The sequence below is a fragment of the Morus notabilis genome, unplaced genomic scaffold, assembly GCF_000414095.1.
Source record: "Morus notabilis unplaced genomic scaffold, ASM41409v2 Scaffold848, whole genome shotgun sequence".
Classification (NCBI taxonomy): Eukaryota; Viridiplantae; Streptophyta; class Magnoliopsida; order Rosales; family Moraceae; genus Morus; species Morus notabilis.
The window spans coordinates 575,003-601,554 of NW_010367943.1; the positions used below are offsets into that span (position 1 = coordinate 575,003).

The 26,552-nt window shown below is 36.6% G+C and overlaps 1 protein-coding gene across 1 annotated transcript; it reads left to right on the forward strand.

Annotated features, from left to right (window-relative positions):
* Positions 1-966: 966 nt before the first annotated feature.
* Positions 967-24,044, forward strand: LOC21402822 (helicase and polymerase-containing protein TEBICHI). Its single transcript, XM_024175888.1, has 27 exons — positions 967-1,002; positions 2,326-2,747; positions 2,946-3,138; positions 3,255-4,133; positions 4,709-4,773; positions 5,447-5,552; positions 5,655-5,855; positions 5,995-6,195; positions 12,317-12,478; positions 12,566-12,805; positions 12,942-13,154; positions 13,314-13,664; positions 13,807-13,959; positions 14,515-14,733; positions 15,114-15,332; positions 15,496-15,613; positions 16,326-17,509; positions 17,728-17,925; positions 18,065-18,324; positions 20,129-20,318; positions 20,436-20,543; positions 21,227-21,579; positions 21,935-22,043; positions 22,165-22,302; positions 22,566-22,662; positions 22,746-22,932; positions 23,024-24,044. Exons 1-26 carry the CDS (start codon positions 967-969, stop codon positions 22,844-22,846), a joined length of 6,516 nt encoding a protein of 2,171 aa, XP_024031656.1. The 3' UTR covers positions 22,847-22,932; positions 23,024-24,044.
* The last annotated feature ends 2,508 nt before the right edge of the window (positions 24,045-26,552 follow it).

Below are 26,552 nucleotides of genomic sequence, written 5' to 3' on the forward strand. Positions count from 1 at the left end.
ATAAAACCCCACCCATATACCCTATTAAAATTTTCCATCAACATTGAGTTTTTGTTAAAATACTATATAAATATAAATTCAAGTTTTGACTAACTCAAACACAAACTCGGCCCCGTTCATTTTGCTGATTTGAGTTTAGAATTCGAGTTTTACTACAGTAAAAAGCTCTCAGAAACAGTCACATCTAACTTTTTTGCTACAGTAAAAAGCTCTCACACAACATCACATCTCAACTCAAATTAAAAACTCGAATTAGCAAACTGAATGGGCCCTCAAAAAGATTCTTATCTCAAACCATAACTCAAATGTACACAACCAAACACAAACTAAGTTACAACTTCAACTCAAGTTATAACTCAAACTCAACTCAAAATCTACTATCAAGTCACCTAACTCAAAAAGGGTAAAAGAACAGCTCCAAAATCTTCATTTTGTACTAATATAAGTGAAGAAAAATACTAACATCACTTTTTTTATTAATCTATTTGTATTTTTTACATTTACTATTTAACACTTGAACTATACTATCTTAATTTCTATTTAAATAATAATATATTATATTAATGAAATTTATATATCAAATAGTAAATACGATAAAAAAAGTGATACAGAAAGTGATGCTAGTATTTTTTCTGAATTAAAGAAGAGGTTCCAATCTAATTTTCCCTAAAGGATAAGAAAAGTAATAAGTAGGGGCGTAAATTAAAATATTGAACGACAGATGGCATGGTTGCAAGAGAAAGCTCCCAAATTTTGAAAGGCAGTGCTGTGGCAAGGAGTGGGAGGGAAACCGGGCAAAAAGATTCGAGATTGGCGCTTTGGCGGTATCCGGTGGCTTTAAAAAGGTTCCTTCTTCCACGTCCATTTCAAACCACTCTTCCGACCGCCCCAACGGGGGAAGAGGAGAGAAGGGTGGGAAGAGAGAGAAAGAGATAGAGAGAGAGCAAGTGCTAACATTCGTCAATCATGGCGTCCCATTCTCCCCGGTCGCGCGTCGATCAGGTTCGTCTCTAATTCTTTACCATAAGTCCCAAAACCCTAGAGATTCTAGGTTTGAATCTTTCAGTTTCTTTCAGATTCTAGGTTTTTCAGATCGGAAATGAAAAGAGGCAAAATTTTTTATTTATTTCTGCTTCAGACGTTGCAGAGAAAATTGGTCGATAGAGAAACTTCTTCTTGAGTTTTGGGTGATTTTTAGTTCATGGCTTTTTAATTTTTAAAATTTAAATTTCAGAATTAAAATAAAAAATTATGATCTTAAATTAGGCAAAACTCTTAAAATAAACATCACCTTAATACGTAGAAAATTGGTTAAACAAGCAAAGGTTGAATTTTGTTTTTGTTTTTTTTTTTTTTTGGTGTTAATGCTAGCCTAAATTAGGAAGTATTCGGATTGTGTTGATTCTCTCTCCTGTTTTTTTTTTCTTTCTTTTTTTTTTTATACCCTTTGTATTGAACACGCAGGCAATAATTCATCATTGTGAAAGGAGTCTAATTTGGTTTTCTCTTGGGAAAAAACTTACATAGAAATTTAAGTGCCTTTTAATTCGCTGGTTTAAATTGTGTTGATTTGAACATGTTAGATTAGAACAAAAAAATTTGAATAGCGTGATTTAAACAATAATTCGAATTAGTGTAATGTGCAGTAGAACTTTTAATCCAAACAGGAAATAAAGTCCAAATTAGTGTTTGGATGAGTAAGAGCAACTCATTTGAAATGAGTTTTTTTCCCTAATTGAAAAATTCATTTTTTTAAGTTGTTAATAATTAAAAAGTTTTTACATTGAAAAGAAAATTTTTTACACTAAAAACCTGTACAAAAACATATTAAAACATTTGTATTAAAAAAAGGCTTATTCAACAACACCGTTAACATATATACAGTGTATAAGTAGCATTTGCGACAAAGAAATTTATAAAAAAAAAAAAAAAAAAAAACAACAGCACACAAAGAATTATAAGAGGATCGAAAAACGATAGCATGCAAACTCAAAAACGACAAACAAGCACTTAAGGTAGGGAGGTCCTAAAACGACACCATGCGAATAGGGGAAGGGGGTCAAAAACGACAACAACATAAGAGGGAAAAACCAGTTTCTGAGCTGTGGCACTGCAGAATATTGACTTGAAAAGTGGAACTGAGGGGGGCACTAGAACTCTAAGTTGGGCTGTTCAGTTTAAACTGAACTGCCCATTGAGTTCTCATTAAGCACCTTGCCAAACGCAAACTTGAGCTGCACTTCCGCTCAAAGTGTGCGGAACTGGGCGGAACTGCCCAACCAAACACGCCATAAGTTGTTTTTTATAATTGGTTACTGTGTGCAGTTTTTCACTTCCAAGAAAAGGAAAGCTAAGTCACCTTGTTCGAAGCCTGGGAGAAATGAAAAGGGCGGGAAAACTGTAGTAGAAGGGTCCCCTAGTGGCAAAGGTACTTTGGACAATTACTTAGTCGCTTCGCAGGATGAGCCTTTGTGCGCTGGTCGTGATTCGTTGGCTAGGCAAGATCCAGTAAAAAGGAGTTTGTCAGTAGAGATTGATGGTTGTATAAATGATGAATGTAAGCGGTCGTCTCAATCTCAAGTTGCCAAAACACTTGACGCATCCCAAAAGGGAATGTTGGAAGGATTACCTCGAGGGGCTAGTGTTGCAGTTGGGGGTTCTGGAAAGGGTACCCCAGATTTGGTGCAAGGTGCAGAAAACACTGAACTACAGAAGTTTGCAGCCGACTTTTTGTCTTTGTATTGCAGGTACTGTACCCTAAATATAGACACCAGTTTGCTTTTCGGATTTCTTGGACTACCAGTATTCATATCTTTTATGTATTTATTATTATTGTTATTATTATTATTACTTTTTTTTTTCCCTGATATCGCCTGGGATAACATATTGAAGGTTTAACAGCAAGTGCTCTCCAATGCTATTGTTTTAATTGATTTTTTATCCAGTGAAATCCAATCAAATGTGCATCTGCCCTCAGAATTGAAAGTGAATGACCATAAGAGACAAGCAAGTCCATTACCTCAGGAAACATCTAACAAAAAGCATTGTGTTACCGATCAATCAAACATAGAATGCAAAAACACTTGCTATGACATTAATTCTGAATATATGCAGTCTACTATTGTTCGTAAAGCTGAGGTATATTTTGCAGCTTTCATAGAGGGTGATGAAATATTTACTTCTCATTCATTAGCTTTAATAAGAAGTCTCTATATTTATGTTCTCTTTACTAACAAATTTTCAATTATGGTTAGGTTACTATTGATAAAGATCTTTTTGCACTTCAGCCAACCTTGATGAAATGCAGTAATACCTCAAAATCATCTCTGGACATAATTGAATGCAGTACACCAGGTTCTTTGATTGCTAAAAGTTCTTTGCGTGAAACCCCTAAGTCAGGACATGGAAGTTCCATATTTTCACCTGGAGAAGCTTTCTGGCATGAAGCTATCCAACTTGCTGATGGCTTGTGTGGTCCAATGGTTAACTTATCTGCTAAAGCTGCTGAAAACAACGGTGCTGCAGAGAGCCAATGTCATAAAAAGAACTCGTGCAATTTGAGAATTGCAAACTGTGATGGCAAACTTATGGAAACAATAAACGAAGGTAAAAGTATGTCTACACATGCTTCGTTAGGACGGTTACTAGGAAGGCATGGGGATTCAAAAGAAGAAAAGTCTCCCATTCCTGTTAAGCATTTTGATTTCTCATCCGAGGACAAAAATTTGGGTGGAAGTATCGTACATTATGACGTTACAGGTGATTTAAAGAGCACTACTCATGGAGGTGGCGTTCCATTTGGTCCAATTGTTACTAGTCCAAGAAATGATGATAATATAAACCATTGCAGAAAATCTGAAAAAAATAAAGCAATATGCGGAGAAGAAGAGACTCTTTCTGTTACTGCAGTGACTAAAAGGAAGGGGAATTTAGTTGGCAGGGATAAGGAAAGCATAAACTATGAGTTTCCAATTGGTGGAATCACAACGACAATTGGTAATTGCGAATCTGGTGAAGCTACTCCCTCAAATGTTATGCCAAGTAAAGATTGGCTAGATTTGAACAATTGGCTTCCATCTGAAATATGTAACATATACAGAAAGAAAGGAATTTCAAAACTGTATCCTTGGCAGGTACTTTTAAACATGTTGAATGGTGGATCCACCTCTTTTTTTTTTTTGTTCGTTCTTATTTCTTTGATTTTGGAAAGATGTATTTGTTTAACGTAGTTTTTATTTTGTTTCTTTATGGAAAACTATATAAAACAGACACATATGATATCAAGTGAGTTAATCAGGTTTTTTGCTTCTTGTAGAGATGAATGTAGTTCAACTTGGGGTTCAATCACACACTACTGCCACGTTATAGAGTTTTAATTGTTTTTATCTAGCATTTTTGTTTATTTTTCAATGGTCTACTATGCTCTGACTTGATACTCTGGTGTCTAGTTATTTATGCATAATGTTTTTCTGCCTTCCTATATTTTGTAGATATTCATTGATCAATGAAGTTTCCTGTTTCTTATTAAAAAAAAAGTTATTGAATCCATCAGTTTCCAAGTCATCTGGCTGTTTGGCCTTAAATGCTCAACATTCACAATTGCTTGAAAGCTATTTTGATGTTGTTGAGTCCCTCGTTTTGAAATTAGTAGATATGTCTTGGCAAAAGAAGTTTAGAGCATGATATTCATATATACTCCATTGGTCAGGTTGACTGCCTTCAGGTGGATGGTGTATTGCAGAGAAGAAATCTTGTATATTGTGCATCTACAAGGTATTCATGTAATTGGCATTTAACTTAAATTTACATTCAAATATGTGTTTTGCGATGTCTTTGTGGTATAGTTGGTTATTGGATGTGTTTTGTATTAGTATATATCAATATTTGCAAATTAGAAAGAAGTGTATAATAGGCAATGGGGTAAATTTTGTGCCTGGTCTAGCAGATTGGCCCTATTTAATTTGATTCTAAACCTTGTTTGAATGCTTTAGTAACAATCCCCAGATTCCTCTTTTGGGTTAATGGTATCTACCTATGCTATTGCTATCCAATAACCAGATCCATGTAGGAATTATGCTTATGAGCGTTGCCTATGGTACATTCTCAATAAATCCGAAACTTGATTATTAAAAAGGTCAGATAATCACAACACCTTCCTTTGTTTCTGAGGTAGTCATGGAAATTGTTTAGGCCCCTTGGCTGTAGAAGAACAAATGGACGAAATGCAAAGTTTCAGGAGTACGTATATTTGTCAAATTTTAAGGAACAAAGGTTCAAGAAGTGTAGTGAAACTAACCGTTTCACTTTTGAATAATCGGAAACTTCATTCTTTAAGAAAAAGAAGCAGCAGAAGAAAAAAGGTTTTGAAAATCTTAGGAATTTTTGATGAAGACTTTGTATTTTCCGTGAGGCATTTACCCATTGTTAAATCTTGTTCCTCCAACAGTGCAGGTAAAAGTTTTGTTGCTGAAATTCTGATGTTGCGGCGGGTCTTATCATTTGGAAAAATGGCACTACTTGTGCTTCCTTATGTATCCATTTGTGCTGAAAAGGTGATTATTGTCTTTTTCCCTGACGTGTATTAGTTTACAGGTTACACTTTTTGTTACCATAACTTGTTATAACTTTTTGAATCTCCTTTCTGACTGGCGCAGGCAGAACATCTGGAGGTTCTTCTTGAACCACTTGGTAAGCATGTTCGTAGTTATTATGGAACCCAAGGTGGTGGAGCGCTTCCTAAAGATACTTCTGTAGCAGTATGCACGATAGAAAAGGCAAACTCTTTGATAAACAGATTGTTGGAAGAAGGTCGTTTGTTAGAAGTTGGAATTATAGTGATAGATGAACTGCACATGGTATTTTTAATATTGTCTAACCTTGAGTGGTTACATGTCGATTTACTGCTGCTTGCATATGGATTTTTGACTTGGATTCCTTCAGATGGTTTTATCTTCTCATAATTGTTAACAGGTTGGTTCTCATAATTGTTAACAGGTTGGTGATCGAAGTAGGGGTTATCTTTTGGAGCTCATGTTGACAAAACTTCGTTATGCTTCTGGTGAAGGCAACTCTGAAGGAAGTAGTGGTGAAAGTTTTGGTATGAGCAGTGGTAAAGCTGACTGTGCTCATGGTCTGCAAATTGTGGGGATGAGTGCAACCATGCCAAATGTGGGAGCTGTTGCTGATTGGCTTCAAGTAAGAGGAACTATCAACACCTATTATGCTCCCTAATGTTTTCTTGTCAGCAAATGCTCCAACTTGGTGAAAGTCCTGCAATTTTCATTTACTTCTCTGGTCGGTTTCTGTCCTAACAGCATAGTAAGCAGGGTATAAGAGTGACACAAAGAATGACTGTAACATAAGTACGACTCCAAGCACCGTTGTAGCTTTGAGAATGACTAAAATGAGAAAATAGGAACTGAGAAGTGTCTTTAATTGAAATTGACAATCTGAAATTCTGATTACTGTCAGAAAAAAACACCACCACCATTAACTCCAATACGTAAACTCTAAAACATCCCAAACAACTTGAAACTCCGAAAGGCCACTCTAATAACTCATCATGAAACTAAAATGACTCTTAGACTTCCTATTATGATAACCAACTGAAATTTTGAAGTACCGCAAAAACTAATTTATTTTCTGTATCATTTTAATTTCAGTTTGTTACAGTTTTCTTTGCATAATGTTTCCTTGTCAGCAAATGTCCCAACTTGGTGAAATTTCTGCAATTTTCATTGACTTCTCTGGTTTGTTTTTGTTTTTGTTTTTTGTTTTCCCCCTAATAGCATAGTGGACACGGTATAAGAGTTAAATGGTCATGGACTTGAAAATAATTCGCACAGACTTTGTTGTGAAAATCCAATAAGATTTCCGACTCAAGACTATGTTTTTTGTTGAGAAAAGCCAATGAAAAAGTTGAGGCTTGTTGATCGTGTAAGGAATTTTTTTACACTAAAACGTGGTTAAAGGCAATTTACTCTTTCTCTCTCTCTCTCTCTCTATATATATATATATTTGTGATTGTAATGATATTTGTAAAGACTGTCCAATTGTTTGTTTATCTATTTTTGTTAGCAGATAAGATCTTTTAGAGATAAGTTGAATAAGTCAAATAGTTATCTTTATTATTTAGTTTATTATTTCTGGTTATTTGGATTAGGAATTATCAATTAGTATTTGAATTCAAATAGGATAGATTATCTTAGAGAAGATAATGGACTCGGTATTCAAGCCCTAGTCTATTTAAGTGAACTTTCTTTCGATTAATAAAGGTAGATTTATTTAAACTGCGTTCATGGTATCAGAGCCTTGAACTCTGAATATTTCAATAGGCAAAAACAACCATGATGGGGTCCTCACGTGGAGATGATTCGAAATCAGAAAACTCCGATAAAACTCACGCCGATCAGTCCGTCACGGCGTTTCAAGGTGGAGACAATAACTCTCTCCAAATTACGGCTCACAAACTCAATGGAAAAAATTATCTTCAATGGTCTCAGTCAGTAAAAATTGTGATCTGTGGCAGGGGAAAATTCGAATACATCACTGGTGAAGCTAAAGCTCCAGCACCGACTGACTCTACATACAAAAAGTGGTTTTCCGAAAACTCAATTGTATACGCATGGCTCATCAACTCCATGGAGCCCATGATCAGCCGCCGATATCTCTTTCTTCCTACTGCTAAAGACGTATGGGATACTGCAAAAAAAACATATTCCGATCTTGCCAATGCCTCACAGGTTTTTGAAATTCGCACAAAACTGAAGGAGATGAAGCAAGGAACCAAATCGGTTACCAAGTACTTCACCAATCTGCAAGACAATTGGCAGGAATTGGATCTTTTCCTGGAAGAAGATTTGGTTTGTCCTACGTGCAATGTAAAGCAGAGACAGATTCTTGAAAAAGAACGGGTATTTGATTTTCTTGCAGGATTGAATCGGGATCTTGACGAAGTCAGGGGCCATGTTTTAAGCAGAATGCCATTCCCAACAACCAAAGAAGCCTTTGCCGAGGTTCGCAGAGAAGAGAATCGCCGGAAGGTCATGTTGTCAGAGGAAGAAACATCCGGTGGAGCATTAACATAGGGCTCGGCTCTGGCAATCAAGAATACTGCACAACCAATAAGGAGCAACAATGAGTCTAGAAACCCATGGCGAGGAGAACAAATGTGGTGTGACCATTGTAATCGATAAGGACATACACGTGACACATGCTGAAAAATTCATGGTAAACCCGCAAATTGGGTTCCCCGAAGACAGAATGAAGGACGAGCGCTTCAAACTCAATCAAACCAAGACAAAGGAGCAGCAACAGAAAACCAGAAATCCCTTCCGTTTAGCAAAGGACAGATTGAGCAACTCTATCGCCTCCTCAACCAATCACCTGCCTCATCCTCGTCAACTCCAAATCCCGGATCCTGTTCTGTAGCCCAGATTGGGAACTTTCACTCATCCTTTAAGTGTACCTTCCACTCTAAGGAACCATAGATCATTGATTCTGGTGCCTCCGACCACATGACAGGTGTCTCTGATTTTTCTCTCTCTTTTACCCCTAGTCATAGTCCTGTTAAAGTAAACATTGCAGATGGATCCTTATCTTCGGTTGCCGGAATAGGGTCAATTCAAGTATCCAAAGACTTAACACTTGAGTCGGTTCTTCATGTTCCCACCTTAAGATGCAATTTGTTATCCATAAGTAAACTCACTCGTGATAATAACTGTGTTGCTATGTTTCACCCTTCTAAATGTTATTTTCAGGACCTATCATCGGGGAAAACGATTGGCAGTGCTAGAGTTCATAAGGGGCTTTATTACTTCGAGGACATAGAGAGTGAGAGTCAACAAGCATTTGCATCTGGAGTTTCATCAGTTTCTGTTTCTAGTAATAGGGAAATAATGTTGTGGCATATAGACTTGGCCACCCTAATTTTTTGTATTTAAAACATTTATTACCACCCTTATTTAAGAATAAAAGTACTGTTTTTTTTTTTTCATTGTGATATTTGTCAATATGCGAAACACACTCGGGTACCATTTTCTCCCAAACCTTATATGCCCTCTAGCCCATTTGCTTTAATTCATAGTGATATCTGGGGACCGTCAAGAATTACCACCACAAATGGAAAAAGATGGTTTGTGACGTTTATTGATGATCACACACGAACAACTTGGGTATACCTTCTTCGAGAAAAATCAGAAACCTGCCAAGTGTTCCGAAATTTCAATAACATGATCCAAACCCAGTTTTAGAAAAAGGTATGTGTACTGAGAACAGATAACGGGAGAGAATACTTTCAGTCTATCTTGGGAGAGTGCTTGCTACAACAAGGAATCATTCATCAAAGTTCATGTGTTGATACCCCGTAGCAAAACGGAGTATCGGAAAGGAAAAACAGGCACTTATTGGAAGTAGCTCGTGCACTCATGTTTACAACGAATGTTCCCAAATACCTATGGGGAGATGCGATCTTAACTGTTGCGTTTCTCATAAACCGCCTACCTACCCGCACCTTAAAATTCCATTCCCCATTATCCCAGCTCACAAAGACCTATCCACATCTTAAAAACATAAATAACCTTCCGCTTAAGACGTTTGGCTGCACTACTTTTGTCCATATTCATCCCCAAAACCGAACCAAACTTTACCCTCGAGCAATTAAGATTATCTTTCTCGGCTATTCTCCTACCTAGAAAGGATACCGACGCTACTGCCCTAAGCAAAAGAAAATGTTTATCTCATGTGATGTCACCTTCTTCGAAGACATGCCATATTATTCCCCCAATTCGCTTCAGGGGGAGAATCATGATCAAGAAGCTCATATATGGGATTGGGACACCATTGCCCTGCCTATATCTGAAACTCCACCTATGTCTATAACCTCACTGCCCGAGACTGCAACTGAAACAGTTGCAACTACACCCACCACACCCGACCTTACCACTTCCAACATCATACCACCCTCTTAAAATATGCCACAGCAAACACAAGTATTGGTTCGTGAAACAGAAACAAGAAGAGACCTTAGTGGACCAAATCAACAAGTGCTGCGTGTTTACTCTCGGAAAAAACATTCTCAAGGAAACAGGCCCCTCATGAACACCATGCACTGTCCAGAATCCGAACCAATGCTAGGAACTACTTCCTCTGATCCAGGTAATTCCGAAGACACTTGTGAAACGCTAGATATACCAATTGCCCATAGGAAAGGTGTTAGGACATGTACACAACATCCCATATCCAAATTTGTGTCATATGATAGTTTGTCTCCATGTTTTCGTGCCTTCACCACAAAGTTGTGTAGTGTCAATATTCCCAGGTCAATAGAAGAAGCTCTAGCTGTTCCTGAATGGAAAAACACAGTACTTGAAGAGATGCAAGCGCTCGAGAAAAATAACACATGGAGTGTGGTTGAACTACCACAAGGCAAGAGTGTGGTTGGATGCAAATGGGTATTCACTGTCAAATTCAAGCCGGATGGATCAATAGAAAGGTACAAAGCACGGCTCGTTGCAAAAGGTTTTACACAAACCTATGGAATCGATTACACTGAGACATTTGCCCCAGTTGCAAAGTTCAACACAATAAGAGTCCTTCTATCATTAGCGGCAAATCTGGATTGGCCTCTGGTTCAATTTGACGTGAAGAATGCTTTTTTAAATGGTGAATTGGAGGAAGAAGTGTATATGAGCCTACCACCCGGGTTTGAAGAGGGTAAGAGAAACAAGATGGTGTGCAAACTGAGGAAATCGCTATATGGACTGAAACAATCTCCGCGCACATGGTTTGATAGATTTTCAAAGGTGATCAAAAGCCACAGATACTCACAAGGACAAACCGATCACATGTTGTTTGTTAAGCACTCATTAGATGGAAAGATCACAGTCCTAATAGTATATGTAGATGATATAATATTTACTGGGGACAACTTTGAAGAAATGACGAGAATTAAAAGGTTGATGGCTGAGAGTTTGAAGTTAAAGATCTCGGTATGCTGAGATATTTCTTGGGAATGGAAGTTGCAAGAAGCAAAAATGGGATCTCCATATCAGAAAGGAAGTATACACTAGACCTATTGCAAGAAACGGGTATGCTGGGGTGCAAACCGATAGAAACTCCAATTGAACAAGGAGGCAAGGCAAAAGCAATTGGTGGAGAGATGGCTGATAGAGAAAGATATCAACGACTAGTGGGAAAACTGATATACCTCTCACATACAAGACCGGACATCGCCTTTGCAATTAGTGTGGTAAGCCAACAAATGCATTCACTGCGCCAAGGACACTTCGAGGCTATTTATCGGATATTGAGATATCTCAAAAAAACTCCGGGAAGAGGATTATTTTTTGGAAAAGAAGAAAACAGGAGAGTGGAAATCTTCACTGATGCTGATTGGGCTGGATCTGTCGAAGATAGGAATCAAGATCCGGATATTGCACATGCCTTGGTGACTTGGCGCAGTAAAAAACAGTTCGTAGTAGCAAGAAGCAGTGCTGAAGCTGAATACAGAGCCATGGCTCATGGCACTTGCAAAGCAATTTGGTTGAAACGGTTGCTAGAAGAGTTGAAGATCAGTTGTGAGTTTACTATGCAGCTCTACTGTGATAACAATGCTACTATCAGCATAGCACACAACCTAGTCCATCATGATAGAACCAAACATGTGGAGATGGATAGACACTTTATTACTGAAAGCTAGAGAAGGGAATCATCAGCATTGAGTACATTCCTACATGACAACAAGTTGCGGATATACTCACCAAAGGACTTTCTAGACCAACGTTCGAGTATTTTGTAGGCAAGCTTAGGCTTATTGATATCTACGGCCAAGCTTGAGGGGGAGTGTTAGCAAATAAGATCTTTTAGAGATAGGTTGAATAAGTCAAATAGTTATCTTTATTATTTAGTTTATTATTTCCGGTTATTTGGATTAGGAATTATCAATTAGTATTTGAATTCAAATAGGATAGATTATCTTAGAGAAGATAATGGACTCGGTATTCATGCCCTAGTCTATTTAAGTGAACTTTCTTTCGATTAATAAAGTAAGGCAGATTTATTTAAACTGCGTTCAATTTTCATTTTTCAGCTCTTGTATTGGGAATTTCATTTTTAGCTTAGTTGAAGTGTCAAACATAAGTGAAACAAACATATAGAAGCTGGAAGAGTAAATGTTACCCTAATTAGAACCATATACCCTGAACTTTTGCATTTTTGCTTCAGAAAGTAGTGCTACTACCTTACAAAGCTTTGCATGATTTTCCAGTCCCTTTATTGCCTTTTTAACTTTTTTTCCCGCCCACAAACACGTTTGCAGGCAGCACTATACCAGACTGATTTCCGTCCAGTGCCATTGGAAGAATATATTAAGGTTGGTAACACAATTTATAACAAACAAATGGATGTTGTAAGAACAATTTGCAAAGCAGCTGATCTTGGTGGCAAAGATCCGGATCATGTTGTGGAGTTGTGCAATGAGGTACAGACTCTCAACCTGCCCTTTAATGAAGCTGGTCCGAGCATCAATTTGAATTTGTAGACTTATTAATTGTGGAATATATTTTAGGTTGTCCAAGAGGGTCATTCAGTGTTGATATTTTGCTCTACTAGAAAAGGCTGCGAATCGACTGCTAGACATGTTTCAAGATTCCTCAAAAGTTATTCAGTTGGCTTTCAGAATGCTGATACTGAATTTGTTGATATTACTTCTGCTATTGATGCCTTACGGAGGTCTCCTGCTGGATTGGATCCAATATTAGAAGAAACACTTCCTTTTGGCGTTGCTTACCACCATGCTGGGCTCGTGGTATTTTCTTATATTTAGTTATCTTGTCTTTTCATTATTTCATTTTGGTACCTAGAGTTTCTTGCTCTTTTGATTTACCTGCAAATTATTTTCTGGTTGAACTTAAAGGTTTTATACTGTTTTCATTCTTTATTAGGTTGAAGAGAGAGAGATTGTTGAGACCTGCTATCGGAAAGGCCTTGTACGGGTTTTAACTGCTACATCTACTTTGGCTGCTGGGGTTAATTTACCAGCTAGAAGGGTCATTTTTCGTCAACCCAGGATTGGTCGTGATTTTCTTGATGGGACGAGGTATAAACAGATGGCAGGTCGGGCTGGTCGTACCGGAATAGATACAAAGGGCGAAAGTGTATGTTCATCCTAGGACCCTATTTTATGTGATTCTTTAACGTACATATAGATGGCTTTTAATTACTGCTTTTTTCCCCCAGTTACTGTTTATATTTTTCAGTATAGTCCTTTGTTAATGTCTTTAACCTATCTTCCTTAATGTTTCATCTCTAATTAGGTGCTTATTTGCAAACCAGAGGAGATAAAAAGAATTTTGGGACTTCTTAATGAAGATTGTCCACCATTGCATTCTTGTCTATCTGAAGATATGAATGGCATGATTCATGCAATTTTAGAAGTTGTAGCTGGGGGAATTGTTCAAACTGCTAATGATATTCATCGATACGTGAGGTGTACCCTTTTGAATTCTACAAAACCATTTCAGGATGTGGTCAAATCAGCACAGGAATCTCTTCGGTGGTTGTGCCACAGAAAATTCCTTGAATGGAATGAAGATACTAAGTTGTACAGTACCACACCTCTTGGGCGTGCCTCTTTTGGCAGTTCTCTTTCCCCGGAAGAATCACTTGTAAAGATTCTTGTGTTCTGTGTTCATTATCCTGTAATCAAATTCCAAAAATATGTTGTGCAATATCGGAACTCTAATTTCTCTGTTTGGAAAGAAAAACTATGATTTTATTTGTAATATTAAGTTTTTGGCTGCTTCTCAGATTGTATTGGATGATCTTTCAAGGGCAAGAGAAGGATTTGTTCTTGCTTCTGATTTGCATTTAGTTTACCTAGTAACACCCATTAACGTTGATGTTGAGCCAAATTGGGAACTCTATTACCAGCGGTTTATGGAATTGTCTCCCCTAGACCAGGTAAATTTTCTTACAACTAGAAATTTTGTTTTGCAATAACCATTTTGGGCGTATCTGAAGATGTTATCGGAACCTTTACAGAATCTCTTGGGTGCATGACTCGCTTTTTCTGGCTAAAAGAGGCTACTCTTGCTAAAATTGCGAATATGTTTGATGAGCGTTTATATCTTTAGCTGAAACTGACCCACAGGCTGAGTGACCACCTTGATTTGTACTTTTTACCCCCTTGGTTCAACCATTTAAAATGGATTGTTTTAGCACTTAATTGATTTTTTTTTTTTGGTTTAAATTTTAGAGCAAACGATTTTAGTTTCATGGCAGGGATGTAGAAGGAAAACAAAATTGTACTGGGAATGCGTGCTGTTATCTCTATTTGATATTTTTTTATGAGATAAGAAAATAATAGATTTTTATCTGATAAGTTTCTATATCCCTGCTTCATTTTGAACCAATATTTATACTTGCTTTTATGTGTGGTTATTGTTGCTTACCATTTTGACTATACTTTTTTTTATGGATCCTTTAATTTTCTCATTCCATCTTTTTGAAGTACAGTCTGTTGGCTATCGAGTGGGAGTGATGGAACCATTTTTGATGCGCATGGCACATGGTGCACCGATGCGTACGTCAAAATCGAAAGAAAAGATAACTGGATTGCATGGCAAATTTCAAAACCCACTAGGAATCACAAATAATACTCTGCTTTCGGATGAGCAAGCACTTCGAGTGTGTAAAAGATTCTATGTTGCTCTGATCTTGTCAAGGCTAGTTCAGGTGCTTTATTTTTGACCATATGTTCCTCCCTTTTTCTTCCTTTCTTTTTTCCTTTTTTTTTTTGTTTGGAATAATCACATATATCTTACTTCTTCAGCCAGATATATCTGTAAGTATCAATAGTATTTATTGCATGCTAACGGATACTTTCCCAATAGTTCTAACGTGTATCTTCTTTCTTTTAATTCTGTAAATATGAATGTGTATATGTAGTTTCTTTGTTTCTTAAAATTACATGGAAGAAAACATGTAATTATCTCTTCTGTTCTTTCTTTTTGGTTTCGCTGATTGAAATCTATCAGATTGGTATCTTGTGCTAAATCTGAAACTTCTGCCTTGCATATCTCTGCCTTTTCTTTTATTGTATATATGGGGTGAAGGAAGCTCTTGTTGCGGAGGTCTGCGAAGCTTTTAATGTGGCTAGAGGCAAGGTGCAAGCCTTACAAGAGAATGCTGGAAGGTTTGCATCTATGGTATCCGTATTTTGTGAAAGGCTTGGATGGCATGATCTGGAAGGTTTAGTTGCCAAGTTTCAAAATCGTGTATCATTTGGGGTGAGATCAGAGATTGTGGAGCTCACTACCATTCCCTATGTTAAGGTTCTTGACTCCTCTCCATTTCATTCTCTCTTCTTCCTTTCCTTTCCGTGAAATCTACTTCCAAGTACTCTTGAATTTTGATAGTCGGTTCTCTTACATTGATGCCCCACTGAGATCCTGATCGCATGCTCTGAGTTGGATGTTATTCTTATTCAACTTTCAGGGTTCTCGAGCTAGAGCTCTTTACAAAGCTGGCCTGCGTACACCTCTATCGATTGCTGAAGCATCTATCCCTGAAATTGTCAAAGCTCTTTTTGAAACCTCCTCATGGGCTGGACAAGGTGATGCATTGGAAACTTAGGTTACATATGCTCTTTGGTTGATAACGATGATAAGTTGTTTGTTATGATAACTTTCCTATGCTATTGGAATTTGCTGACTGAATAATGAGTTTATTTGAGAGCTATATGATGGCCCCTTAGCCGCTACAGTTCCACAGATTAGATCTACATGTTGCAATGTCTTACGCTCTTGGTCCTGATTAAGCAGGAAATATTCTCTTGTCACTGATATTATATACAAAATAGATTCTTTCAAAGATCCTCGTGTGTTGCTGGCATGCCTTTGTTGTGTCTATTTTTGTCTTTAGGGACAACGATAGCATTTCTCACATACATCTTGAGTTTTGTGTCCCTTCTCTTTATTTTACCTTGTATTTTATGACTAAATTCATCAGCAAAATGACAGATAACAAAATTAGTGGAGGGTCACATGTCCTAGAAATCAAGAGTAGTAATAATTGTTGGTTGGCAGGGTGGGGGAGATGAAGTTTCTTACTTTCCAGCAACCTATAATTTTAATGTCATTTCATTTGTTTTGCCCGAGGTTATTCAAGTTTGCTTTTACAATTTAACAGTGCTATTCTTTTTGCTAAAGTTTAGTGTTTTTTTTTTTTTTTTTCATTCATTGTGAATGATTCATTCTTGAATTACATTCCTTTTATAACTTATTATTTCACTTGCTTAATGCTGGAAGTTCATCACATTTCTTTAGAAGGTTCTGCTCAAAGGCGCATACAAGTGGGAGCAGCCAAGAAGATCAAGAATGCAGCACGCAAGATAGTTCTGGAGAAGGCTGAAGAGGCAAGGATTGCTGCCTTCTCTGCTTTCAAATCTCTAGGACTTGATGTTCCACAATTTTCTGGTCCACCATTGCCTGCTGCTGCTGGCAATCCATGGGGGCAAGGAGCTTCCACTTCACCCGGAAATGGCACTGGTAATAGCTTTGTTGGTGAACTCTTGGTTAAGACATCTGAAGAAGGAACTGTCCTGACTGATAAAGCTGTGTCAGTAAGTGAGGAGAAGTTGACGAGGGCATTAGATACTAATACAGTGGCTCCAGAAGTACATTTAGATGGTATTATGCCTCATGAGCTGGGTGCCAGTGATCCTATGGTATTAGTGGAAGGCTCTGATACCCTTCAGAATGAGATTGGTGCTCCTGTTTGTCGTTCCAAGGATGCTAATTTGACACAGCTAATTCAGTTACAAAAGCAGGATGATAAAACCATGACAGATAATGTCGCTGTTAATCCTCGAACGGGGGAACAGCGGAGGAATGTAAACTTATCTTCTGGCTCTAAGGTTGCTGCTTCTAAGAAAGGCCCTATTCTTGCAACTAATACTCCAGGTGGGTTTGATTCTTTTTTGGATCTTTGGGACAATGCGACAGAGTTCTATTTTGACGTCCACTACAACAAAAGATCAGAAATGACTTCTGGTAGCCATTTTGAATTGCATGGCATAGCCATCTGTTGGGAAAATTCGGCTGTGTATTACGTCAGTCTTCCTAAAGATCTACTCTGGTCTAACAACAAAATAAATGATTGCTTACATTCAAATTCATCTGGTAAACAAAATAATCTTTTACCTTCTAACAATTGGTTGGAGATGGTTAGACGTAGATGGGATAGGATAAGTGGGATAATGGGGAAAAGAGATGTCAGAAAGTATACTTGGAATTTGAAAGTTCAAGTTCAGGCACTTAAAAGTCCTATAGTTTCAGTTCAGAAATTATATTGCAAGGAATTTGCAGTGGAAAACACGGAGTTTGAAATCATAGACAGCTCATTCCTATTATTGACCCCAATTCATGTAAGTGGTGGAATTGACTTGTGCATTGTGGCATGGATTCTTTGGCCAGATGAGGAGAGAAGCTCTAGTCCTAATTTGGAAAAGGTAGTATTATCAAATAGATTACCAAATGTGAGGTCAAAACCAAACTTTTTTGTTTTGTCGCTTGGAAGAGAGTTTTTATTTATATAATTCCAATACTGATCTGTTCCATCAGCATATTTGGAATGCAGAAAAATAACTTTTGAATATTTGGTGTTGAATTAATACCTAGATGTTTGTTATCTTTAGTTTGGATTTTGAAGTTTAAGATGTGAAAACAGGAAGTTAAGAAAAGGTTATCTGGTGAGGCCGCAGCAGCTGCTAATCAAAATGGCAGATGGAAGAATCAGATGCGAAGGGCTGCTCATAATGGTTGCTGCCGCCGGGTTGCGCAAACACGAGCATTATGTTCTGTTCTCTGGAAGTTACTTGTCTCTGAAGAACTCACTGAAGCACTTTTGAGTGTTGAAATTCCTTTGGTAAATCTTCCATGTTATCTCTAAAAATTTTGAGAGGATGGATTTTCCTTTTGTTTGATCACATTTGCGATGAAATTCAAAGAAAAACAAATTTTTTATTATAAGCTTTGACACTTGTTTAATTCTCGTGTCTACCAAGGTTGACATTCTTGCAGACATGGAGCTTTGGGGAATTGGTGTTGATGTGGAGGGATGTCTCAAAGCACGTAATGTGTTGGGTAAAAAGTTGAGGTCTCTTAAGAAGGAAGCTTATAAGCTGGCTGGCACGACGTTTTCATTATACACAGCAGCAGATATAGCTCACGTATTGTATGGACAATTGAAGCTACCCATACCAGAGAAGCACAACAAAGGAAAACAACATCCAAGTACAGACAAGCATTGTTTAGACTTATTAAGGTATTTTCCTTGGTTGCGTCTCATAACCTTACTATCATGAAGAATAGACATGCCGATTAGATCTTGGAATGTTTATACTCCACCATAGCGTGTTCTTAGCTTTTGAAAATCCAAGACTTTGAGACCTACCTGTCAGGTTCTTCTATTTGAAGACTTAATCAGAAAGAATGGAAAAATTGGTGACAATGCTGCATTAATTGTTTACAAGATCAGCGGTTGTTGTTTTGTAGGCCGTGGGTCAAAAACCAGCTAGGACTTGTAGAAAATGTGAAAGCATTCTTTTGACTTTGGTGTGGCCTTGTCACTAGGGTTACTGTCTTTTAGGTTGAACAAGCCTGTATTCCACGCGTTGCTGCGGAGTACAGTATTGTATTATATGATAGTTGTATTTAAAATATATTTATATATATACATGTATTATACAATATTGTATTATATGATAGATATAAAATTTGTACAAACATATTTATACAGACATATATAGTATTATTATTTATAATATATATATACAGATTGTACAAAATAAAATACAACGTTGTTGTGATTCTTGAGCATTTCATTTCTTTTAGCTGCAAATATAAAAATGAGAAAATTAGTTGTAAATATAAGTGTTAAAAAAAATAAAGATGTTTAAATTATATAATATGAAATAAATATTATAAAAATGTTGCTGTAGAAACAAAGAAATAAAAACACATATCTAGAAGGTAAGATCGTAGAAACCAACAAACGAAAAAGAAAAAAAAACTCAATCTGAGTGAGAAAAAAAAAAAGAGATCTAGAAGGTTGCAGAAGAAACAAATGAAAGAGATAAATGATGCTGCAGAAAGAAGGAAAGAAAAACAATTCAAAAAGCAACAAACGGAAAAAGGGAAAATAAAACACTCATTCTGAGTATAAATGATCAAAACAGCCAGAATAAACAAAAACAAAAAAAGCTGAACTAAAGGACAATATTAATAACTTTACATTTAAAAGGACATAACGGGAATAAAAAATCAACAGAAGACTATTTTTTAGTCTGTGTTATTCTATTAAGTAAACAGGACATAACAATAATAATAATAATAAAAAAAAAAAAATTATCTCTTCCCAAGGGACTGAGTGGACTATGATTGAAATCTGCAGGATTGTTTTACTTTACAAATATTGAAGCAATTAATTAATATTATTAATTAATACAGACGCAGAACAAAACAAAACAAAGGAAACAAAGGAAAGAGAGAGATAAATGACTGCAGAAAGAAGGGAACAAAAACAATTCACAACAAACGAAAAAGTCAAAATAAAACACTGTGTAAATGACCAAAACGGTCACAGCAAATAGAAAAAAAAATTCTGAACTAAAGGGCAATATAGTAAATTTACGCTCAGCATGACATAATGAGAATTAAAATTTCATCAGAAGAAAAAAACAAGGCTAAAACGGGAAATACACTGTTCATTGCACTGTAGCATGAACAAATCCCGTCATCTCCTTTAGTATATGTATAATTTAACCATTATAAATGGGCCTTTTTCTTTCTAGTTTGTTTCTCAGAAAAGTGTTCTTCACAAAATGGACCAACTGCTTTCGTTTCTTGGATTTCTAGATGTAGATGACATACGGTGCATTTAGTCTTTTGAATTAGGCAATTAGCATATACAACAGAATTTCTTTAGATACTTAAGCTGCTACTCTGCAGTTGTCTTATATACATGTTATATAGGTTTCTTTCCATGCATGCTGTGTTTTAAGGAATTGGTTTGTTCCATTCTTATGTTTTCCAAGAAATGCATTAGGCAGCTTTTGGTTTGGTTTCAGGCATGAGCATCCTATTATTCCAGTCATTAAAGAGCATCGGACATTGGCGAAGCTCTTGAACTGCACATTGGGATCAATTTGTTCACTCGCTAGACTTTCTGCTAAGACACACAAACACACTTTACACGGTCATTGGCTCCAAACATCAACTGCAACTGGTCGGCTTTCAATTGAGGAACCTAATCTCCAGGTGTGGGTTTTCCCCATTTCATTCTCTCTTTGTTCTTTTATTCTTTAAACACTGAAGGAGTTGCAAGTTGAAATCTGTATATATTATTTTTGTAAATATTTAATTATGTTAATGCAGTGTGTTGAACATATGGTTGTCGTCAAAATCAACAAGGATAAAAATGGAGGAGAAGCTGATGCAGATTGTTATGAAATTAATGCTCGTGATTACTTTATTCCTACTCAGGTATGAAAGTATTTTTATATCGGGCCAAAACAAACCCTTTGAATGTTCTTGTATCTGAAAACCAGTAGAGAAGTTTGTTACAAGAAATCTGGACAGCTTGTTCCAGAACTAAAACTGCTAAAAGCAAGCTGGACAGAAGTTTCCTTTCTTGCCCATTTTCATTGGTTTTTTTCCCCCTGTAACGCTAGAACCATGTCCATCATCATTTCCTCAATTTTATTATCCAAATGCACCAAATGAAAGCTAGAGCCCAGTTGAGCTCCCTCACTGAGAACTCAAGTCAAATGCTTCTGCTAATTCAGGCAGGGATTGGGACTCATGGTAGGTCAGGTGGTCAACTCTGGTGGTAGATGACATTCAAGTAAAGAAGACGATTAATTGAGCATAAGAAAATCAATAATTTTTTCCCCCTTATAGGATACAAATGTAGATGTTAGGCCTCTCTTCTCTTGCATAAATTTGGGGAAGGACATGGGCAGATTCATCATATGTTGGCAGATCTATGATTTTGGTATCTAGATAAATGAGTATTTTATGGCAATCTCAGATGCAAAATTTGCTTCTTGTAGGTTTTGGTAGTCCTTATCTCAATTCTGCAGGGTCATCTTAGGAGAAAAAAAAAAAAACCGAAGAAATCATTCTATGGTACAAATTATTGATCTCTATTATAATTGTTATATCAGGACAACTGGTTACTGCTAACAGCAGATTATTCCCAAATAGAACTGCGGCTGATGGCACATTTCTCTAAAGACTGCTCGCTAATTGAACTCCTAAGTAAACCCCATGGTGATGTCTTTACCTTGATAGCCGCTAGATGGACTGGTTGTCCAGAAGAGTCTGTTGGCTCCCATGAACGAGATCAAACCAAAAGGCTGGTGTATGGCATTCTTTATGGAATGGGTTCTAACACCCTTTCGGAACGACTTGGTTGCAGTCCAGTTGATGCCAAGGAAAAAATTCAAAGTTTCAAGAGTTCTTTTCCCGGTGTTGCTTCTTGGCTTCACGAAGTTGTTGCTTGCTGCCGTGAAAAGGGGTAAACATGTTTTGTAATTTTAAATGAATTGTGTACTTCATATAAGATGTTTGTTATATGATTTTTATCTACCTTACATTCCGATTTTTTTTCCTACTCACGGACAAATGTAAAAGAGGTTGCATGCATTCATTCATTCAGTTACCCGTTTTCTTTTCAGTTGGTTTTTTATCCTTGTGAGCCTTTATAGTAAGCCTTGTAGTGAACAGTGTTACTGTCTTGTTCAATGTAACGAGTTTATTATTGTTCTTGTTGTTGTCGATGACTATTGCAAAATTCATGCACTGTTCTGATTTTTTTTTTCTTCTTTTGTCTTTGTTAGTGTTCCTTGATTATATGTTTAATTGTATTTCAGATATGTGAAGACCCTGAAGGGAAGAAAACGGTTCTTGTCAAAAATAGAAGTCGGAAGCACTAAAGAAAAATCTAAAGCTGAGAGACAAGCTGTGAATTCTGTGTGCCAGGTAAAACTTTTTCCGTTCTTTTTGTTTGGAGAGGCTGGATTACAAAGAAGAATACGAAGATAACCATATATTCATGATATTCTCAGATGCACGTTCTAAGTCTAACATATGCCTTTTACAGGGATCTGCTGCTGACATAATTAAGATTGCAATGATAAATATTTATTCTGTGATAGCTGGAGTTGATTTGCCCGGTTTCACTTCCTCACTTACAAAACGGTTTAACATGCTGAACGGCTGCTGTCGAATTCTATTACAGGTATCCTGGAAGGCTCATTTTTTTTTTTTAATAAAAAAAAAAAACCAATTCCGTGGACATTATGAAATCTGGGAGGTCGAATGAATGGAACACTTGGAAGTTTTCAGATACTTGATTAAGTAGTTTTTGTTTTGTTTTGTTTTGTTTTTTGTTTTTGTTTTTTTTAATACTTGGTTGCGTTGGTTGTGGGAGGCAATACAAGAGCCATATTTGCTTATCATGCAACATGAAAATTAACAGCTCCTTTTGTTGGTTTCTTTCAGGTACATGATGAGTTAGTTTTGGAAGTCGATCCCTCTGTATTAAACGAAGCTGCATCATTGTTGCGGATGTGCATGGAAAATGCTGCTTCGCTTCTTGGTATATGCTTGACATCTTTTAGTTAAATGATTTGCTATTTGGTGGACACGTGTATATTATCTAATGAAATGATTTATCTTCAGTCCCTTTGCATGTCAAACTGAAAGTTGGAAGAAAATGGGGTTCTATGGAACCTTTCCAGGAAGATCAGTGGCAAGATAAAGCTTCTCACCCTGTCTCTTAGATTACATTCCTTCGTTGACCAGAAGAAACAAAAGTTAAATGACGTTGGAGAACGATGATTGATTGTCGCTTTTCAAGTTCATCTATGTATGTCTATGCATCGAATTAAAATCTTTTTGGTTAGTTTTGGGCTTTGATCTTCAATCCGTTTGATCTAACAATATAATTTTATACACAGGGAAGTTCATACAGTTTGGAGAAATTACTCCATGGCCAATTAGCCAAAGAAGATAAATTGAAGAGAAAAGGATTCCCTTGGAATCTTTTTGCAAATTTTGCTTAGCATGAAGAAACATAACATATTTCTCTAAAATGCAGTCTTGAACTCTGGAACTGGTTTCTATCATGTTGAGAAGCGATATCCTGTTCAGATGAGATAGCTGAACTCGTAATGGAGAGCTGCAGCAGAAGAGTTCGGCTTACAAATCTATGCTCCACGGGAGCACTATTTCGGCTGTCTCTGCAAACCTCGCAAGATTGGCTCGGTTGTGATGGGAACTGTCAAACTAACCGAGCTACATTTTCCGAGGTGCGTGGAATTCCTGATAAAGCTCCTTCACTTGGCTGTCACATAGCTTCCTCCTCCTTTATTGTGGATCAAAATAAACACTGGTGAGCTGCAAAAGGTTCTTTTGGTGTAGCAGGCCGTGGGGAATCTTGTGAAAATACAGATGTTTCTTCCCTTTAGCTCAAACCTTGGAACTAGAACAGTGTTGAAAGCCGAGTTACTTTAGGTTAGACCTCAGTTTTAATGCAGTTCCATGTGGGCTTGAGTCTCTCTTCCTGCACTCATTCTCTTGAATGACATCCTATTTCACTTGCCATTGTTTGACTTGTCACGAATGAATGTGAGAATAAGAAATTGCATGCTGATAAACTCAGCTGGACTCGGAATGAATTCTGTGGCTTCACTTGGTGGACTCATTTTCGTGTACCGGGCGGTGGGGACATATGTTGTGTCAAATTTTACCATAAACTTTTCTCACCTACCGTGGTTCGACCTAATTCTACATGTGTATTGGTTTGCCCCAATTCTTGTGATACATACGAGGGACTTTTAGGGCAATCGTTTTCTGTTGAGAAAAATAGACCAAGGTATTTTTTTAAGAAAGGATTATACCTTGTACATCTCTAATTATAGTGATATTCTGGGGGCAACAAGTCGACGCAGCTCTCAATGTTGAACCACTATAAATCCTGTGTGTGTTCTGCTTGTTTTCTCTCCGTTTGTTTTCTTATTGCTTTTGAATAGTATGAACTAGTGCTTAAAATTCCTAACAACATCCGACTAGACGCAGTGATAAACTTCTTTTTGTTATGATTTTTATAGTTGAAATCTTGTAATTAGCTTCTAGCTGTCGTCTTCTTTTGTTTGTAATTAGGGCTGTTTATGGGTTGGGTTGGTGCGGGGTAGGATTTTTTTTTCCCACCCCAAAGGGTGCGGGTTACACATATTTGGCTTTAACGATGTTAGAAAAATTTCACAACCCAATGATGTTTGGTTGGGTTGGGGCAGTGCGTGGTGGGTTACGTGATCGGTTTCAACATCTAAAGAATCAAAGACTCAAAGTTCAATCCAATATTCAAAGTTCATCATCAAATAGAAATAATAACTCCAACATTCAAACAAATAGAAATTCAAAGTTAAATTCAACATCAAACATAAAGTAAAGTAGTCCATTCAACATCAAACATAAATTAGTCTTAATATAAAGCAAATATAGAGGTTTAATTCAAACATGAAGAAATTAGATAGTAGAAATGAGTTGTACGTCTAGAGTTAGATATTAAAGGAGGTAAGTTAGAACGCGGGTTGGGTTGGGGTGTGTGGGCTATTATAGCCAAACCCACACCTCGCCTCAAAACTTCAGGCCAAACATTGAATGGGCGGAAAAAAAAATTTAATACTAAAAATTGTATTTTTTAGATTAGGTTGGGATGGGGTAGGTTGGGCTTGCGAGTTTATGAACAGCCCTATTTGTAATTCTTTTTCTATCTTCAACATTTCTTATTCATCTAAAAGAAATGTTGGTTAACCAATTGAATCCCTCAAGTGGTTAGAAGTTTTTGAAAACTGTAGTGAATCGAATAATTTCTTGTTCAAGTTAATTTGGCTCCGAATCAGCTGCATTATAGCAAATGGTAATATTTGGTACTCCAAGAAGCAAGAACAAAATTCTCTAGCTTTCTCATACGCAAAGCTTTAAGGACATTTTATGGTCATTTATCGTGGTTCTCAATGGCTTAGTTTGGTATTGCTGTGAATTTTAGAAAAATTACTTTTAGCTGTGTTGAAGGAAGAAACAGCTGTTATAAGAAGCAGCTGAGTGTTTGATAAACTGTAATTATTGTAGCCGTGCTAGTTCTAAAATCAGTGTAATAGCGTTTGATAAATTTTGATGTTAAATTACTGTGGGTATGTAAAATGATCAAAATAGACATGGCATGGAACTTAAATATATTAATTGTTTTTGGTATTTAGAAATATTTATTTAACTTAAAAAAACATAATGCTATGATTTTAAGTTTTTTAACAATAAATTTATGATAATTAATTAATTTTTTTTTTCATTTCTTCATTCACAATATAGTCACAACTAAAAAGAGCATTAGTGAGTAATCAATTTGTTGAACAAAAAAGTACATTTCATGTTCAAAAAACTGACAGAGTCATTAAAAGAATTAAGTCGTGTTTATTAAACTTGTCGCAATTTGAACTCGTACTTCAACCATTTCTTGTGATAGTGAAGCTTCAGCTTCTTCTACATTGTCCTCCAGTTGATGCTCTTCATAATCGAAAACATCTAGATTATCCTCGATTTCTTGAAAATGTCGATCACGCTTATCATGCATCCTAATATAGTTATGAAGCGCCATTGTTGCAATAACTATTTTTACTTGCTTCTTAAATGAATAACTAGGCGTGTCTCTCAAAATTTTTCATTTTTTCTTCCAAACACCAAAAGTGCGTTCAATGACACTTCGATGTGCTTGGTTGAATACTTCTTTACTGCCTGTTGGTCGACGACCCATTCGAAATTGTGGTCAATGGTGTCCAAGAATACACTCCTGTGGCCACAGTATTCATGAAGATCCTATTTAACTTTTCTTCTAACTGTGGTTCAATTCCCCGAGTGCGAAACCTCGATGTGTTGGGATGAATATGCAAGAGCACTTGAATAAATTAAACCTGCCAAGTCCAACACTAGAATAAACAATGACAAACCACATAATTCTGTATACCTGTAATTTATTATACCACCACTCCTCAGATGCATCAATAGTATTCTTCTTAATGTTCTAACCTAGACCAGTTTCTTTACCAATAAGTTGTTGGGAATGGTGTCCTAGAAGCATGAGATGTAATAGGATATTTATTATTTATTTAATAAAAGAGTTTATTCATTATTTTATGTGCATATATTTATGAATATTTTATGAATATCAATGAAAATTCCATGATTATTTATGTAACCTTAAACATTGTATATAAGTGTTATATACGAGAGGATAATGTTTAAGGATAATAATCAAAAAGTAATGTTCATAATGAATTTAATTAAAGTTCAGAATCTTTAAAACATTATTAATACATGTCATTCTCATTTAGAATGGAACGGTGTTATCCGCACTGTTGATATGGCGAGATATTGAATGAGTGTATTTCGCATAATGAGATTATGTGGAACAAGGACACAGACACAATA

Bases quoted from the DNA above. Each gene is read 5' to 3' on its own strand.
- LOC21402822 (XM_024175888.1), top strand. From the start codon at position 967: ATGGCGTCCCATTCTCCCCGGTCGCGCGTCGATCAG. The intron at 6,196-12,316 runs GTAAGAGGAACT...ACACGTTTGCAG, and splicing joins CTGTTGCTGATTGGCTTCAA to GCAGCACTATACCAGACTGA. The intron at 12,806-12,941 runs GTATTTTCTTAT...ATTCTTTATTAG, and splicing joins ACCACCATGCTGGGCTCGTG to GTTGAAGAGAGAGAGATTGT.